The sequence below is a fragment of the Leucoraja erinacea genome, chromosome 20 (assembly GCF_028641065.1).
Source record: "Leucoraja erinacea ecotype New England chromosome 20, Leri_hhj_1, whole genome shotgun sequence".
Taxonomy (NCBI): Eukaryota; Metazoa; Chordata; class Chondrichthyes; order Rajiformes; family Rajidae; genus Leucoraja; species Leucoraja erinaceus.
This window is the reverse complement of record NC_073396.1, coordinates 23,704,148-23,720,273: the sequence shown is the minus strand read 5'-3', so window position 1 is coordinate 23,720,273 and position 16,126 is coordinate 23,704,148. Positions and strand designations below refer to the sequence as shown.

The following is a 16,126-nucleotide window of genomic DNA, read 5'->3' as shown; positions in this document are numbered from 1 at the left end:
TATCCTTGCCTGTGTACGCTGCTTTTGTTTAGTGCTGTTATCTACCATTTCAGACAGCACAGGGAAGAAACATGCCAGTCAGTCCTCTCAATGTAAACTATCTCCTGCCTTGTATTTATTGATCATTGCAGCTTCTGTAAGTTAATTTCAATAATTGTAGTCCAATTAATAGTTGACCCATTGAGATTTATGAAATAATTTCTGCCTTTACAAAAGTGTCGTCTGTCCTTTAGGGCTCTGGTTTAATTTGATGTTACCCTCAGAATTTCACTCAAAGGTACACTTAATGCCCGATTTCAAGATACAGCACAAACAGTCCACCACATCCGTGCTGACCTTCAATTCTGATATTACACATTAATCTTCCAACCCATCTTTGGGAATAAACTGCAGCACCCAATGAGAACTATGCACTTAAATTGTTAAGAATAGAAGCATGAAAGTTTTTCACATTCCATTTATCTACATTGGATGGTTCAATTGTGATTATGTATTGATCTTTTCCACTGATTTGTTTGCACACAAGTTTTCCACTACCATGGTATACATGACAATAAACTAGAATTCAAAAAGTGAAGCTATTCAGCCCCAGTGTTGGCTCCACCATAATCTAATTTAATAATGCTTTCCTGAGTTAACTAGAGTCTCACAATTTACTGACATCTTGTGTATAATTTGCAATTTAACTAGCTCAACAGGAAGCTTCACAAGAGTCTAAAGGGTCCTTATCCGAAATGTCATGTCCGGGTACGTAGGCCAAAAAGGAGGAGCCAGGGGTCTTGTCTTCGGCACCCTCTCAGGGTACGAAGGTTGAAGCTGCCCAGGCGAGGTACCACTTGGATGGAGGAGACTGCTTCAGTTGGGATTGAAATGGCTGGTGCCCAAACCTGGCAACTATTGCATGTAGACTGGGATGTTTCTATTCATTTAACATATACTGTACCTTGGTACATGTGATAAATGGACCATTTAAGTTATGTCCTGTGCAGTAAGAGTTGCACCCTCCCACCCCAATGTTTATTGTTTTTAGATGTTTAAAAAATCCAATCCAAAGATTGACCTGTGGGTTTTTTATCTGGCTGGTGCTTCCAGCAATTCAAGAGGGTATTGTCATGTGCCAACAACAGAACAATGAAATTCTTCAGAGGACAAAGTGCTGGAGTAACTCAACAGGTTGGGCAACTTCTCTGGAGAACATGGATAGGTGACATTTTGGGTCAAGAACCTTCAATCTACCCATCTTAACAAGCCCAGAAAAACAATACACAGAAAATAAATAATTGAATAACTAATTGCAAAGTCTATAGTGCAATCAAAGACACTCGCCTTTAGCAAAATAGTGACTGTTCCAGGGTGCACATTGGAGCAACACATATTTCGCTTGGGTAGCTTACAACCCAGTGGGGTGACTAGATTTTTCTAACTTCAAGTAACCCTTGCATTCCCTCAGTCTCCCCCACTCTAGTCGTCTTGCAAATTTCACCATTTGTAATCCTTATCACCTTGTCTCTTACCAACAATGAACTATTGTGGGCTCCACATTTCCCAAATCTCCACTTTGTTCTCTACCTTCCCGAACCTAGAGTTTCCCCTCTGTCTTTCAGTCTGAGGAAGGGTCCCAACCTGAAATGTCATCCATCCGTGGTACACAAAAATGCTGGAGAAACTCAGCGGGTGCAGCAGCATCTATGGAGCGAAGGAAATAGGCGACGTTTCGGGCCGAAACCCTTCTTCAGACTTCATCCATCCGTGTTCTCCAAAGATAGGAAGAGTATTGCCCTGAAAATGTTTTCCTTTTCTCCAGAAAAGTTGCCTGGCCCACTGCATTACTCCAACCTTCGTGTCTAAAGCAACAGCATTAGTGCTGGTTTTCCTGGTTAGATGGGAGTTAAGCTCCTGGTTAGACCGTCAAAAAAACGGGCCCATCAGCGACTGCACTTCCTGAGGAAACTAAAACAGGCCTCACTTCCCACCAACATCCTCAGGACTTTCTACAGGGGTACGGTGGAGTCTACTCACGTACTGCATAAATACGTGGTACTGCACCTGCAACTGCTCGGACAGGAAGGCTCTGCAGAGGGTAGTGAGGGGAGCAGAGAGGATCATTGGCGTCTCCCTACCCTCGGTACAAGAACTGTTCCAGAGCCGCTGTCTGAAAAAAGCTCAGAGAATTGCTAAGGACAAGCTGCACCCCCTCCACATGTACTCAGTCACTTGATTCTGCGGCTGGCACGGACACTTTAATAACTGGCACTGGCCACTCAAATCAGCTGCCCCGGACATTTTTATGATTGGTTTATTGTATTTTAACATTGTGTTTTACCTGCTTTTAACTATACTGTTCCATCAGGGACTGGATTGTTTTTAGTGTTATTATGTGTGAAATGTTTTAAATTTCATGTGCGATGCTCCGCTATTCACTGGGAAACGTCTTTTCATTTTGCACTGTACAACTGTTGCTTGCAAGATGACAATAAAGGTTGATTGATTGATTGAGTATAGTACGGATCAGATGCTAAAGGTGCTTCACTAAAAACAACAGCAGAGGGCACTCCAACTCCATATTCATGCCTACCATGGGAGGGATCTACACGAGTCACTGCCTCAAACAGGAAACCAGTAACACCATCCTCACCATCTAACATGCAAAAACACAGATGTTACAAAATCCTTTACAAAAAAGTTTACAAAAAACTGCTGCAGTAACTGAATGGGTCAGGCAGCATCTCTTTTTAGTTTAGAGATAGAGTGGAAACAGCCCCTTTAGTCAGTCCACAACGACCAGTGATCCCCATACACTAGCAATATCCTACACACTAGGGACAGTTTATAATTTTTACTGAAGTCAATCAACATACAAACCTAGCAGGTTATTGGCTGCAACCTTCCCTCCATTTACGAACTGCACACTGCAAGGGCCAGGAAGCGAGTGGATAAGCTAATCTCCAACCCCTCTTTGAACCACTTCCCTCTGGAAGGCGGCTGGGCTGTCAAAGCTGCCACAGCCAGACATAAAAGCAGCTTTTTTCCACGAGAAGTAGCTCGACTGAATAACCAAAAATCTGCAGCCTCCTTTTGCTCCGGCATTTTATTTAATTCACATGTTTAATCGATGTTTTATTATTGATGTTTTATGTGTCATTCCTAACTCACTTGCAGGCAGAGCACCATGGCAAATTCCTTGTATGTGAATACTTGGCCAATAAACTTATTCATTCAAACCTGTATGTATTTGGAGAATGGGAGGGATCCCAAGCACACAGGGAGAACGTACAAACTCCATACAGACAGCGCCCTTAGTTAGGATCGAGCCCATGTCTGATGCTGTGAGGCAGTGACTACCGCGATGCCACCGCACTGCCACGGGTAGGTGATGTTTTGTGGAGTGGCCGGGGGGGGGGGGGGGGGGGGAAGATGAAAGCTGGAAGAGAGGATGGAAAGTGACAGGCGAGGAGGGGTTTGGATTGGCAGAAGTTAGGACAAAGCCCAGAGATTAAAAAAAAGGTGATAGACAAGGATAGAAGACTTGTGAAACCAGAGGAAATAATGTAAATGGAAGAGTAATGGGCAAGAGTCCAGGTGAGGGGGTGCGGTGAGAAGTTGATTAGTTACTTAAAATTGCAGAATTGAGTGCCATACTTGTGTTGTAAGCTACGCAAGCAGAATACGAGGTGCTCTTCCTCCACTTTACACATGGCCTCACTCTGACAATGGACGAGGCTCGGGATACCAAGTTCAGTTTGGAATTAGAAAGTGAAGTTAAAGTGGTTAGCAACCGGGAGATCCGGTAGGCCTCGGTGCAAGTGTTCGGCAAAATGGTGGCCGAGTCTACACTTAGTCTTGCTGATGTAAAGGAGGCCACACCGGTAACAACAGATGCAGTAGATGGTCTAAACATTTGCACTGTGATATTTCCGGTCAATATTGGGAAGCCAATAACATTCCGCTACTTTGACAACCTTATTAGACCTGCAATCTCCTGCACATTCTAATTCGCGTTGATCATTTGGGGGCCTGTAGTACACCTTTCTTGTTTAAGAAGGAACTGCAGATGCTAGAAAAATCGAAGGTAGACAAAAATGCTGGGGAAACTCAGCAGATGAGGCAGCATCTATGGTGAGAAGGAATAGCATCTATGGAGTGAAGGAATATCAATGGCTATTCCTTTGCTCCATAGATGCTGCCTCACCCGCTGAGTTTCTCCAGCATTTTTGTCTACCATCCCTTTCTTGTTCCTCAGCTCCACCCAAATCATCTGTAGTGTCCCCTTTGACCACTGCCGTGATATCCTTCTTAACTGATAACGCAATCCGCCCTCCTATTTTACCCTCACCCCCGTCTCCGCTGAAGCACCTGTACCCCAGAACATTGAGCTGCCAGTCCTGCCCCTCTCTTAACCTGGCTACAATGTCCTAGTCGCACATACCTATCCAGGCCCTGTTAATCTGCCCTACCTGTCAGTGCAATATAAAATTACCATTTCTTCCTCACTTCCTGTCTATTCTGTCCTCTACTTTCATCACCCTCCATAACAACTTCTAACCTCTCACTTGACTCAGTTCTGTATAAGATCTTGCCCCCCCCCATCCCATTCTAGTTAGCATCATTGGTGTAGCACTAGCAAACCTGTGTGCAAGGATATCAATACCACTCCAGTAAAGGTGCAACCCATCCCTCTTGTACAGGTCACCTCTGTCCCAGAAGAGATCCCAATCGTCACAAAATCTGAATCCTTGCCCCAACTCCTCACCCACCCATTAATCCCAATGTTCTTGTTCTTGCTCTCACCAGCACTGGAAGCAATCCCAAGATCACTACACTGGAACCCCTGATTTTCAGCTTTTTACCCAACTCTATACTTATACTGCAGAACCACCTACTTCTTCCCACCTATATCATTTGTGCCAACATGCACAATGACCTCCAGCTGCTCTCCCTCGAGGATATTATGCAGCTGCACAGGGACATCCTGGACCCTGGCACCAGGGAGGCAACGCACCATCCTGGAGTCTCGACTGCTGCTGCAGAACCTCCCATCTGCACCCCTAATTATAGAGTCACTCACCACTATGGCTCTGCCTGATGTCTCCACTCCTTGCTACACTTCTGTGTCAGGGTTGGTATCACAGACAAGCCTGTTACTGCTGCTTAACCTTGTTCTATCATCCTGCTCAACGGCACTCAAGAGGATGTTCCTATTTTGAGGAGGTACAGTCACCTGCGTTTCAAGTCCATTCCATTTCTCAGTCATCCACCTTTCTCTCTTCCTGGATCTTCAGTGTGACAATTTCACTACACATCCTGTCCAAGACACTCTCATTTTTCTGGATAGTCCAGAGGTCATCCAGCTGCTCCTCCAGTTCCCTAACATGGTCTTTAAGGAGCTTCACCTGGAGACAGTTCACACAGGTGTAGTCAGCAGTTTCCCACCTCTTGCAGGTGGAGCATTGTACCAACCATCACAGATAAACCAATAAATAAACATGGAGACTCACCCAAAAGAGTAGATTGAACATCCTCCTATCCGTCTCTGAGATGGCCTCCTTGCCAAAGATTCCTCAACCAATAATCTCCCCACAGCCTCTTTCCCAACATGGCTGCTTCTCCCAATTCCTTACCTTATTTTAATTTGCTACTCAATTAACCAATTTGGATGCTCCAGCCAGTCAAATTGTCTACAGTGGTTCCCTTCAAATTGCCTTCTCACCTTAACTGCTTTCAGCTGACTGCACTAATCAGACTTTCAAACTCTCCCCTCTTATCACACTGAAGGGGAAAAAAAGACAGACACTGCTTACCCTTTAAGCTCTTCAGCTTTGCTCCTGCTTCTCACCTTAACTGTCTTCAGGCCCACTGTGCTAATCAGACTCCTTTCAAAATCTTCTGCTCTTTTCACACTGAAGGGCGGGTAAAGATAAAACATTGCAATTTCTTATGGTCTTGGATGGAGCTGTTGCCAAACGAGGTTGTGAAGCACCCGGATAAAATGCTTTTGATGGCACATCTGTAGATGAGGGTTGGTGAGGGTTGTTGGGGATATGCCAAACTTCCTAACCCCTCTGAAGTTCTCAGGGAAAGTGTAGCTGTAAAGCATTTTTAGTTTGAATGCTCTGCCATTCTGTTTAGTTTACTGTCATGGGTACAGTGAAAAGCATTTGTTGCATGTTAACCAGTCAGCAGAAAGACAATACATGATTACAACCGATCCATTGTATAGATACATGATAAGGTAATAATGTTTAGTGCAAGGTAAAGCCAGTAAAGTTCAGCCAAGGATAGTCCGGGGGACATCAAAGAGGCAGATAGTGGTTCAGCACTGCTCTGTTCTTGTGGTAGGTGCTTCAGTCACCTGATAACAGCTGGGAAGAAACTGACCTTGGTGTGCGTTTTCACACTTCTATACCTCTTGCCTGATGGGAGAGAGAAGAGGAAGAGGCCAGGATGCAACTTGTCCTTGAATATGCTGCTGGCAAGGTATAAATGGAGTCAATAGAAGGGAGGTTGGTTTGCGTGATGGTTTGGGCTGCATCCACAATTCGTTGCAAATATCTTGCGGTCTTCCCAAACCAAGCTGTGATGCATCGTGTTTGTAAGTGCCTAAGAATCTAACATATCAAAGAGAATCTCAAATATTGGGATTGTGTGAGAAAATGATTAATGTTGCACAGAACGGGTACAAGTTTTGTTTATTTCGTCCCTTGTTCCCTTTTGTTTCGAAATGCCCTGGGGCTAGATTAAAAATACCGAGATCTGCAGTGTGGTTAATGCCGTACTTAGTCCCAAATCCTACGATCGTTCAGCCAAAACTTTCCCTTCGAGTCGGTGCTATGTAGTCAGTCAAAATATTCTGGGTGAGAGGCAAGTCTCGAATAAGTGAGTGGCTCGTACTTAAGTAAAATGAGAGCTGATCTAGTTGAGAGATTGAAGGGGTTTACTGAGGAGATATCAAGAGGGTGTTATCTTTGAAGAGTCTAGACGTAGGGGGTCATTGTCTTCATTTAGAGTTCAGCAGTTTTGGGTTTGGAATGAAATATTTCACACATGGTGTTTGTATTTCATGCAGAGAACCTTCACCCTAGACATCTGTCTGTTATTGATTGTATTTAAGTTCTGAGATTCACTGATTTATGGACATTAGGAGAAATTAGGTCAGGTGGGAAAAAGGGCTTAGGTTTATTATTTTCGTCATGTGTACTGAAGTACAGTGAAAGGCTTTGAACTGCAAGCTACCCAATCTTGAGGCGGCATAGTAGTACATCACTAGAGCTGTTGCCTTACAGCACCAGAGACCCGGGTTCGATCCTGGTTTTTAGGTGCTGTCTGTACGGAGTTTGTATGTTCTCTCTGTGGCCACATGGGTTTTCTCCAGGTGCTTCAGCTTCCTCCCACACTCCAAAGACGTACAGGTTTGTAGGTTATTTTGGCTTCGGTAAAATTGTCCCTAGTATGTAAATTGTCCCTAGTATGTAAATTGTTCGCTAGCATGTAGCATAGCACTAGTGTATGGGGTGACCGCTGGCTGGCGCGGACTCAGTGGGCCGAAGGGCCGGTTTCCCCGCTGTACCTCTAAAGTATAAAGATAATACTATATACCATTACATACATAAATAGAATCGTCAAAATCAAGTACAATAGGTAGAGCAAAGGGGAAGATAAAGAGTGCAGAATATAGTTCTCGGCATTGTAGTGCATCAGTTCCTTAGACAAAGTCCAATGTCCACAATGGGGTAGTGATGAACCGTACAGTAGCCTAGCTTATGGAATTCAGAAACATTTCAACAGAGGGAAAGAAGCTGTTCCTGAGTCGGGTGGCGTGAGCTTTCAACCTCCTGTGCCTTCCAACTGACGGGAACAGGGAGATGAATGGCCTGGGTGGGACAAGTCTTTGATTATGTGGCTGCTTTTCGGAGGCAGCGTGAAGTGTAGATGGAGTCTGGTCTGTGTGATGGACAGGGCCACATCTACAACTCTCCACAATTTCTTGCAGTCTTGGGCAGAGTTGTTCCCAAACTGAGGTGTGATGCAACCTGGCAGTGTGCTTTTATAGTTTACATGCAGAAGCTTTTAAGAGAGATTGATTCATCAGGATTAAGCCAAACGTTGAATAACAAAACAGTCAAGCCTTCTATCTCCATCTCACATGATCTGGTATTCTAGTGTCATAGTCATATAGCGTGGAAACAGGCCTATCGGCCTAACTTGCCCACGCCAACCAACATGTTCCATCTACATTAGTCCCACCTACTTGCATTTGACCCATGTTCCTCCAAACCTTTCATCGTTTTGTTCTCTGTACCTTTTCATACCTCTAGGTTCTCAGTCTGAAGAAGGGCCTCGACGCGAAACGTCACCTTTTCCTTCTATCCAGAGATGCTGCCTGTCCCGCTGAGTTAATCCATCGTTTTGTGTCTCTCTAAACCTATCCTATCCATGTCATGTTCTTGCGTGAGAACAGGCTTAAATCTGAAGAATGTGTCTCGATCTGAAACGTCACCCATTCCTTCTATCCAGAGATGCTGCCTGTCCCGCTGAGTTAATCCAGCATTTTGTGTCTATTATGACCAAAATTGACCGTGAAAATAGGATTGGAAACCGATGCTCAGTATAAATAAGACTCACGTGAGAACAGTTTTGAAATGTTTACTTTCTGCAAAAAGCAATATACTACACAATTAACAGACCCGTCAATCATTTACACTGTCACTTTTGTCCACTGTGATGTGGTTATTTCGAAAACACTGTATAGATCCTGCAACTATTATTAAAATTCTAATCAAGTCCAACTACTTTAAGTTAAAAAATTGTTTTCGGCAACTTGCTCAATTGCTTGACAAATTATTCCCTCACAAACAGCACTTTGATTTATGTTCAGACATTTGGACTCTCCACTCTACCCCAATTAAATTAAAGTAAGCTGGTAAAGGATTAAAAAATATACACAAGGTACAATCAAGTACATTTAATGTCCTACAAGTTTTTGTTTTTCTACAGATACAAACTTACTCAGCAAAAGCAGATTTTTGATTAAGTAAACAATTAAGTACAGTCATTTCGATCCTGGTTTAAACACCATTTTACTTACACCTTCTTTATTCCACGCACCCTCTGCATGAATTCAAGGTCTTCTCATTGAATAAAGACTTGTCAAATGAACAGACAACAAGTACGTACATGCAAGGACTTTACAAAGGATGGCGGAGCCGCAAGAGGATCTGGCCAGGCTGTTGTTGAACACTGATCTCTCTTGTACCAGCAGGTCAGCAGGGTGGCTGGAGAAGTTATGAGCTGCAGCAGCCTGTGCCTTTCATCTCCGAGTTCACGTAGTCGTGAAGCTTGAACTTGGGGTCGCTTGGTGACTTCATCGACCTGTGCTTCAGCTCTCTGGAACAAACAGTGCAAAGACAGGACTTACCCCAAATGTAAAATATAGTACCAGTTCACCACCCATTTCTGGCTCCCTTGGTTCCAAGGCAGTGATGGCACAGTGACGCAGCGGTAGACTTGCTGCTTCGCAGCACCGGAGACCGGGGTTCGATCCTGACTCCAGGTGCTGTCTGTATAGAGTTTGAAAATTCCTTGTGACCGCGTGGGTTTTTGTCCAGGTGCTCCAAGTCCCTCCCACACTCCAAAGACAAAGATTTGTAGGTTAATTGGCATTGATAAGTTGTAAAATAAGCGAGTTCAGTATTACAACTGCTCATGCCCAGGTCATGGGTCATTCAGGATAACCATTCTCGCCAGCTGAGCTACTGTGTGTGTACGGAACTGCGTATTCATTTCAATGCGATTTATAAATAAATGTATCCGTCAAATATGTCAGCAGTAGGCCACAACGTACCGCAGGCTGCACAAATCCACAATGGTATCTATTTAAATTATTGACTCAATGCAACACCTGCCTTGAAAACGCAAGAATGCCTAGAACAAACCTATCAATTATCAAATCCCTGGCATTAGCCTGAGTCACAGCCATTCAAATTCGATATTGATTTACACAAATTACAAGTTGTGTGGTCAACTAATTTGAGTTAGTCCTTACATTCCAATCTAAACAACCTTCCTGGATTGAAGGAAACGAGGTGAATGTGCTGTGTGGGGGGTAGGTTGGAAAGTTCAGATTGGATTCGAACAGGCTGGTTAAACTTTCGAGGTGGGTTGGCTTAAATAAAGATGCAGTCACTTTAACCTCTGGGGTTGGTTCCAGTCTGTCAGGGCACACTGTTGGGAGCCGGGTCCGGGTGACCGGCAGTGACACTTATGAGAATTTGCAGCCATTTGAACCGCAGCCAAACTAGAGGCTTCACTCAAGAGTGGGTCGCAGCTCCCCAACTGACCTGTTCTCGCCCCACCGAGTGGGCAAACGTGGAGCCAACCCGTAATATGAGTGGGAGCATTTTCTCAGTCAGACTTTGTCGACAGTTGGGGTGATGGATCTGGGAGAGAGAGAGAGCTGGCAATGCCGCACAGACGGAACAGTTTAATAACGACCCATTAAAATCCGCCCTTTGACCACTTGGCAACCTGGGCTAATCTGATCTGACAGCCCTCTCGCTAGCTCGCTGCGTGACCGATGCTAAGCCAGAACTTCCACAACAGCTTTGGGATTTGGGTAACTCCTGCACAAAGAGCCTCTGCTATCAAGGGCTGGCGATCTGTGCTGGTGAACGTGCACTGGGTGAGATGGCTGGGGGAAACGCACTACAACCACTGCAAACGTGGAACATCACAAACCCTCCACTCAACCTATCCAATATGAAGAGCAGGCATTTTGCAGATAAATGTCTTATATCGGCCAACCCTGTACTCAGTTTTCCTCGTAGATGGATCTTTGCCTTAACGGTACCTTCATACCGCCTGTAGGTAAAGCACCAGCCTACATCACACTGATACTGTCGCCGTCTGCCTCAGATTAAATAAAATTTTACACATAAATTATGAATATAGATAAGAAAATGTTTCAAACACAAGTAAAATTTTCTAATTCCAGTAACAAACAGATTAAGGATTAAATAATAAACTGTTTAACTTTTTGAATCATATACTTATTAAAACTCTGATCTTAGATGTGTGTGTCTTTGTTCGTGTGTGTGCCCGCACTGTAACCTCAGGATTACACCTCATATGAAATGCACACTATTTTTGCTTCATTAGATATTAAGACATTGCTACTTCAGCCAGCACTATGGGAATACCCTCACTGTAAAGCTTACAGTGGTGCATAAAAGTGCAGCTCATCAGTATCGTGAGGGTGATTATAGATGAGCAATAAATGCTGGCCTCACTACAGGGATTTACAGTTTGCTACTGAATTATAAAATATGCCTTTGAAATGGCTGGTCAAGTTGTCTAAAATACCTTGCATAACTTACTTTGCAATGGCTGTAAATGCCAGCTCAACATTTAGACCTGTTTTGGCACTTGTTTCCATAAAAGGCACACCGTACTCCTAAAAGAAAATGAACATTGATCAGTTAAGCCTAAAGTCGGACACCACCAGGTTCAGGCACAGCTACTTTCCTACAAGCATCAGGCTCTTGAACCGACTGCACAATCTGCACAACATGTAATAGGAACTCGAGGGGTAACTTTTTTAAACATAGGGTGGTGGGTCTATGGAACAAGCTGCTGGGGAAGGTAGATGAGGCTGGTACTATTGCAATGTTTAAGAAACATTTATACAGGTTCATGGATAGAATTAGGTTTAGAGGGATATGGCTGTGCAAAAATAACAGATGGAAGCCAGTATAGTCATGGAGTAATACAGCATGGAAATAGGCCCTTCAGCCCTACTTCCCTATGCTGACCAGGAAACGCAGGGAGATGGGACCTCAATGAGATCAGTTTTAATTTGGGTGCTAAAGTTCTTTCTAATGTGTTTAAGTTCTAATTTCTATGTGTTAAGTTCTATGTTCTATATCCAGCATCTGCAGGCTTTTGTCTTTCAACTTGTTGACCTGGGTTCAAATCGACCTGTGATTTGTAGAAACCAGCTCTTTTCCTATTTTCTCTTTATTAGCATTCCTGCTTTCAGGGCATTTGCAGACTATTTACATAGAAACATAGAAAATAGGTGCAGGCGTAGGCCATTCAGCCCTTCGAGCCAGCACTGCCATTCAATATAATCATGGCAGATCATCTAAAAATCAGTACCCCGTTCCTGCTTATCCCCATAATCCCTTGATTCCTTTAGCCCTAAGAGCTAAATCTAACTCTAACTTTCTCGTGAAATCAATTACACAATTTTAAAGACAGCATTATGCAGGGGTATCTTACAGAGTAACGTACCTTGGCTAACTTTTCACCTGCCTCTTTCTTTACTGCTCTCTCTTGTGTTGCATCAGCCTACAAAAAAAAAAGATATTGTAATGAGTAAACTCCACAATCACAGCTTTATGTGAGAGAACATAATAAGAACAGATTGTTAGAAGGATTCCAACCCCGAAATGCCACCCATCCTTTTTCACCAGAGATGCTGCATGACCTGCTGAGTTACTCCAACATTTTGTGTCTGTCTTTGGTATGAACTAGCATCTGCAGTTCCTTTCTATGCAAGAACAGATCTTTGCTTGGTGCCCCTGTTAAAAGAAGTCGCACTTGGCAATACTTGTTTAAGGCAGGACTGCAGTAGCTGGAAAAATCAAAGGTATATGGTCTGATCTGGGGCGCAGTTCACTGTTAAACCAATGGGTGACAGCACCTGACCACGGCAAAATATTTTGAAGACAGGGAACCACAGATGCTGGTTTACAAAATAAATTGCTGGAATAACTCTGCGGGTCTGTAGAAAAGGGATACGTTTCAGGTCGGATCTGAAGAAGTCTCTCGACCCGAAGCATTACCTATCCATTCCCTCCTTCATTACTCTGAAGGGAAGTCCGACCTGAAACGCCACCTGTCTATGTCTCCAGAGGTGCTGCCTGACCTGCTGATTTACTCCAGTACTTTGTGTCTCTTTATCATGGACAGACTGGTCATTCAGCTATAACAAATGTTACCACAACACGAGTTGGATATATCGGTCTGTCTGAAGAAGGGTTCCGATGTGTAACGCCACCAATCCATGTTCCCTAAGGAGCTGTCTGACCCATTGAGTTACTCCAGCACTTTGAGTCCCCTCTCCCATCAGGCAAGAGGTACAGAAGTTTGAAAACACACACCTCCAGATTCAGGGACAGTTTCTTCCCAGCTGTTTTCAGGCAACCGAACCGTCCTTTCATTTAACTAGAGAACGGTCCTGACTTCCTATCTACACCGTTGGAGACATTTGAATTATCTTTTATTGGACTTTATCTTGCACTAAACATTATATCCTTTATCCGCTATCTGTACACTATGGTTGGCTTGATTGTAATTATGTATCGTTTTTACACTGGATAACACACAGCAAAAAATATTTTTTTCAGGTTTCAGGTCAGGTCTGAAGTAGGGTCTCGACCCGAAGCATCACCTACCCATTCCCTCCTTCTTCATTACTCTGAAGGGGAGTCCCTCCCTGAAACATCACCTATCTATGTCTCCAGAGATGTACATGCGACAATAACAATAACCTAAACCAAACTAATTGTGCCAAAATAGTTGTAGAAACGAAGAACTGCAGATGCTGATTTATACCAAAGATAGACACAAAGTGCTGGCCAGGCCACACCTCTGGAGGAAGAGGGTAGGTGACATTTCCGCTTGGGACCCTTCTTTAGACATGAAAATACAGAGAACGGTGTTTTGTAATCAAACCATTACAGAGTATTAGGTGAACCCCAAAAGTATTTATTAAAACCTATGCAGAGAGAATACGCAGCCACGCACACTCATCTCTCCGCTACCATCGGGCAGAAGGTACAGGAGCCTGAAATCTGTTACATCCAGGTTCAGGAACAGCTCCTTCCCCACAGCCATCAGGCTATTAAACTCGCCAACAACCAGACTCTGAACTGTAACAGCGTATTGCACTTTATCTGCTTATTTGTATTTGTGTATGTTGAACTGAACTGTTCTGTATTATGTTTGCAATATTCTGTTGTGCTGCAGTTTGCAATATTCTGTTGTGCTACAGAAAGCAAGAATTTCATTGTCCTATCTGGGACACATGACAATAAACTCTCTTGACTTGACTTGACTAATACATACTGTTGCACTCGTTGCATCATCTTACAGACTGCCGAGCCAGGGACAAGCAGCCGGTTATCAGTAACTGCATTCCTTACTCAAATCCCGGACTGGATTACATGGTGGAATGTGTATCATGCATAATATATGTGGTGAAGGCTATATTGACGGAGATTAATATGGTTGATCTACAGTGGTGGTGGGGGGGGGGGGGGGGGGGGGGGGGGGGGGGGGGGGGGGGGGGGGGGGAACGGACACAGGCCCTTCGGCCCACTAAATTCAGGATAACCGTCGACCCATTCACACTAGATCTATGTTATCCCACTTCCACTCTCACCAGGGATAATTTAGACTTTAGAGATACAGCGCAGAAACAGGCCCTTCGGCCCACCCCATGCAGCAATCAGCCCCTACACTAGCTTCTGTAAACTTGTAAATTGTCCCTAGCGTGTAGGATAGTGCTAGTATACAGGGATCACTGGTCAGCGTGGACTCGGTGGGCATTGCTGGCCAGCGTGGACTCGGTGGGCTGAAGTGCCTGTTTCTGCGTTGTATCAAAATCTAAACTAGCACTATCCTACACACCAGAGACAATTTACAATTTTTATTTAACAGAAGCCAATTAACCTACAAATATGTACATCGTTGGAGTGTGGGAAGAAACCAGAGCACTTGGAGAAAACCCACGTGGTCACAGGGAGAACGTATAAACTCCATACAGACAGCACCCGTGGTGAGGATCGAACCTGGCGCTGTCAGGCAGCAACACTACCGCTGCGCCACCATGTCGCCTTAAATTCCGAGTAGCCTACTAGGCCAGGTCTCAAGAGCTGGAGCTGGGAGACAGACAGACTGGGACTGTGTTGTATTAGGTAAGAGGGTGTCTGTCTAATGAAAACACAGGAACATTCCGTCTTTGGAACGCGGGAGGAAACGGGAGCACAGGGAGAATGTGCAAACTCCGCACAGCCAGCACCCGAGGTCAGGATTATACCATGGTCTCTGGCGCTGTGAGGCTACAACTCTACTGGTGTGCCACCGTGCCACCTTAACCATGCATGAACTGGGCATCAAATTAGAATGTAAGTAGTAGTGCTTCCAAAGTCACATTCGAGTCAAGGTCCCTCCATTTGAACTCACCTTGTTTCCCAGTAACATGATCACCACGTTCTGTGTTGCATATTCGTGAATCTCTGTTAGCCAGGCCTGAAAGGGAAAGGAAGGTGACGTTAGTAACTCACAAATGATGAACCACAGAGAAAAAAATATGTTTAGTTTAGTTTAGAGATACAGCACGGAAACAGACACTTCGGCCCACCAGGTCCATGCCGTCCAGCGATCCCCGCACACTAACACTATCCTACACACACGAGGGACAATTTTTTACATTTACCAAGCCAATTAATCTACAAACCTGTACGTCTTTGGAGTGTGGGAGTGAACTGAAGATCTCTGAGAAAACCCACGCAGGTCACAGGGAGAATGTACAGACAGCACCCGTAGTCGGGATTGAACTCGGGTCACTGCCGCTGCATTCGCTGTAAGGCAGCAACTCTACCTCTGTGCCACCGTAACCGCTGTGACCATGTGAAGTGTGTTAATTTACTTTGGCCAAAGTCACCAATAGTTAGAATCCAAAACGCTGAAGGTAATGTTTCTGTAGCTCTGGGACAAAATAAATTCTAAGTATGGGATTTGTTTAGTTTAGTTTAGAGATACAGCATGGAAACAGACCCTTCGGCCCACCAAGTCCATGCCGACCATCGATCACCCGTTCAGGTTAATTCTACGTTATTCCACTTTCACATTCACTCCCTACACACTTGGGGAAATTTGCAGAGGCCAATTAAGTGCAGACAGTTAAGAGTTGGTCTTGACATCATGTAAGTCATGGACATTGTGAGCCTGTTCCTGCACTGTACTGTTCTGTAGTTTACCTTAGAAAAACAGGCCACTTCAGTCCACCGTGTCTATGCCAACCATTGATCATCCGTTCACACTAGTTGTATGTTTTCCCACTCTC

The 16,126-nt window shown here is 44.3% G+C and overlaps 1 protein-coding gene across 1 annotated transcript in view; it reads right to left on the bottom strand.

Annotated features, from left to right (window-relative positions):
- Window positions 1-8,624: 8,624 nt before the first annotated feature.
- Window positions 8,625-16,126, bottom strand: part of LOC129706970 (ras-related protein Rab-26-like) — a 222,033-nt gene continuing 214,531 nt past the window's right edge. The window contains exons 6-9 of the mRNA XM_055651667.1: window positions 15,244-15,309; window positions 12,286-12,342; window positions 11,370-11,446; window positions 8,625-9,381 (exon numbers count right to left, since the gene is read on the bottom strand). Coding sequence (XP_055507642.1) covers window positions 9,279-9,381; window positions 11,370-11,446; window positions 12,286-12,342; window positions 15,244-15,309 — 303 coding nt within the window. The 3' untranslated portion in view covers window positions 8,625-9,278. The remainder of the gene's footprint in view (window positions 9,382-11,369; window positions 11,447-12,285; window positions 12,343-15,243; window positions 15,310-16,126) is intronic.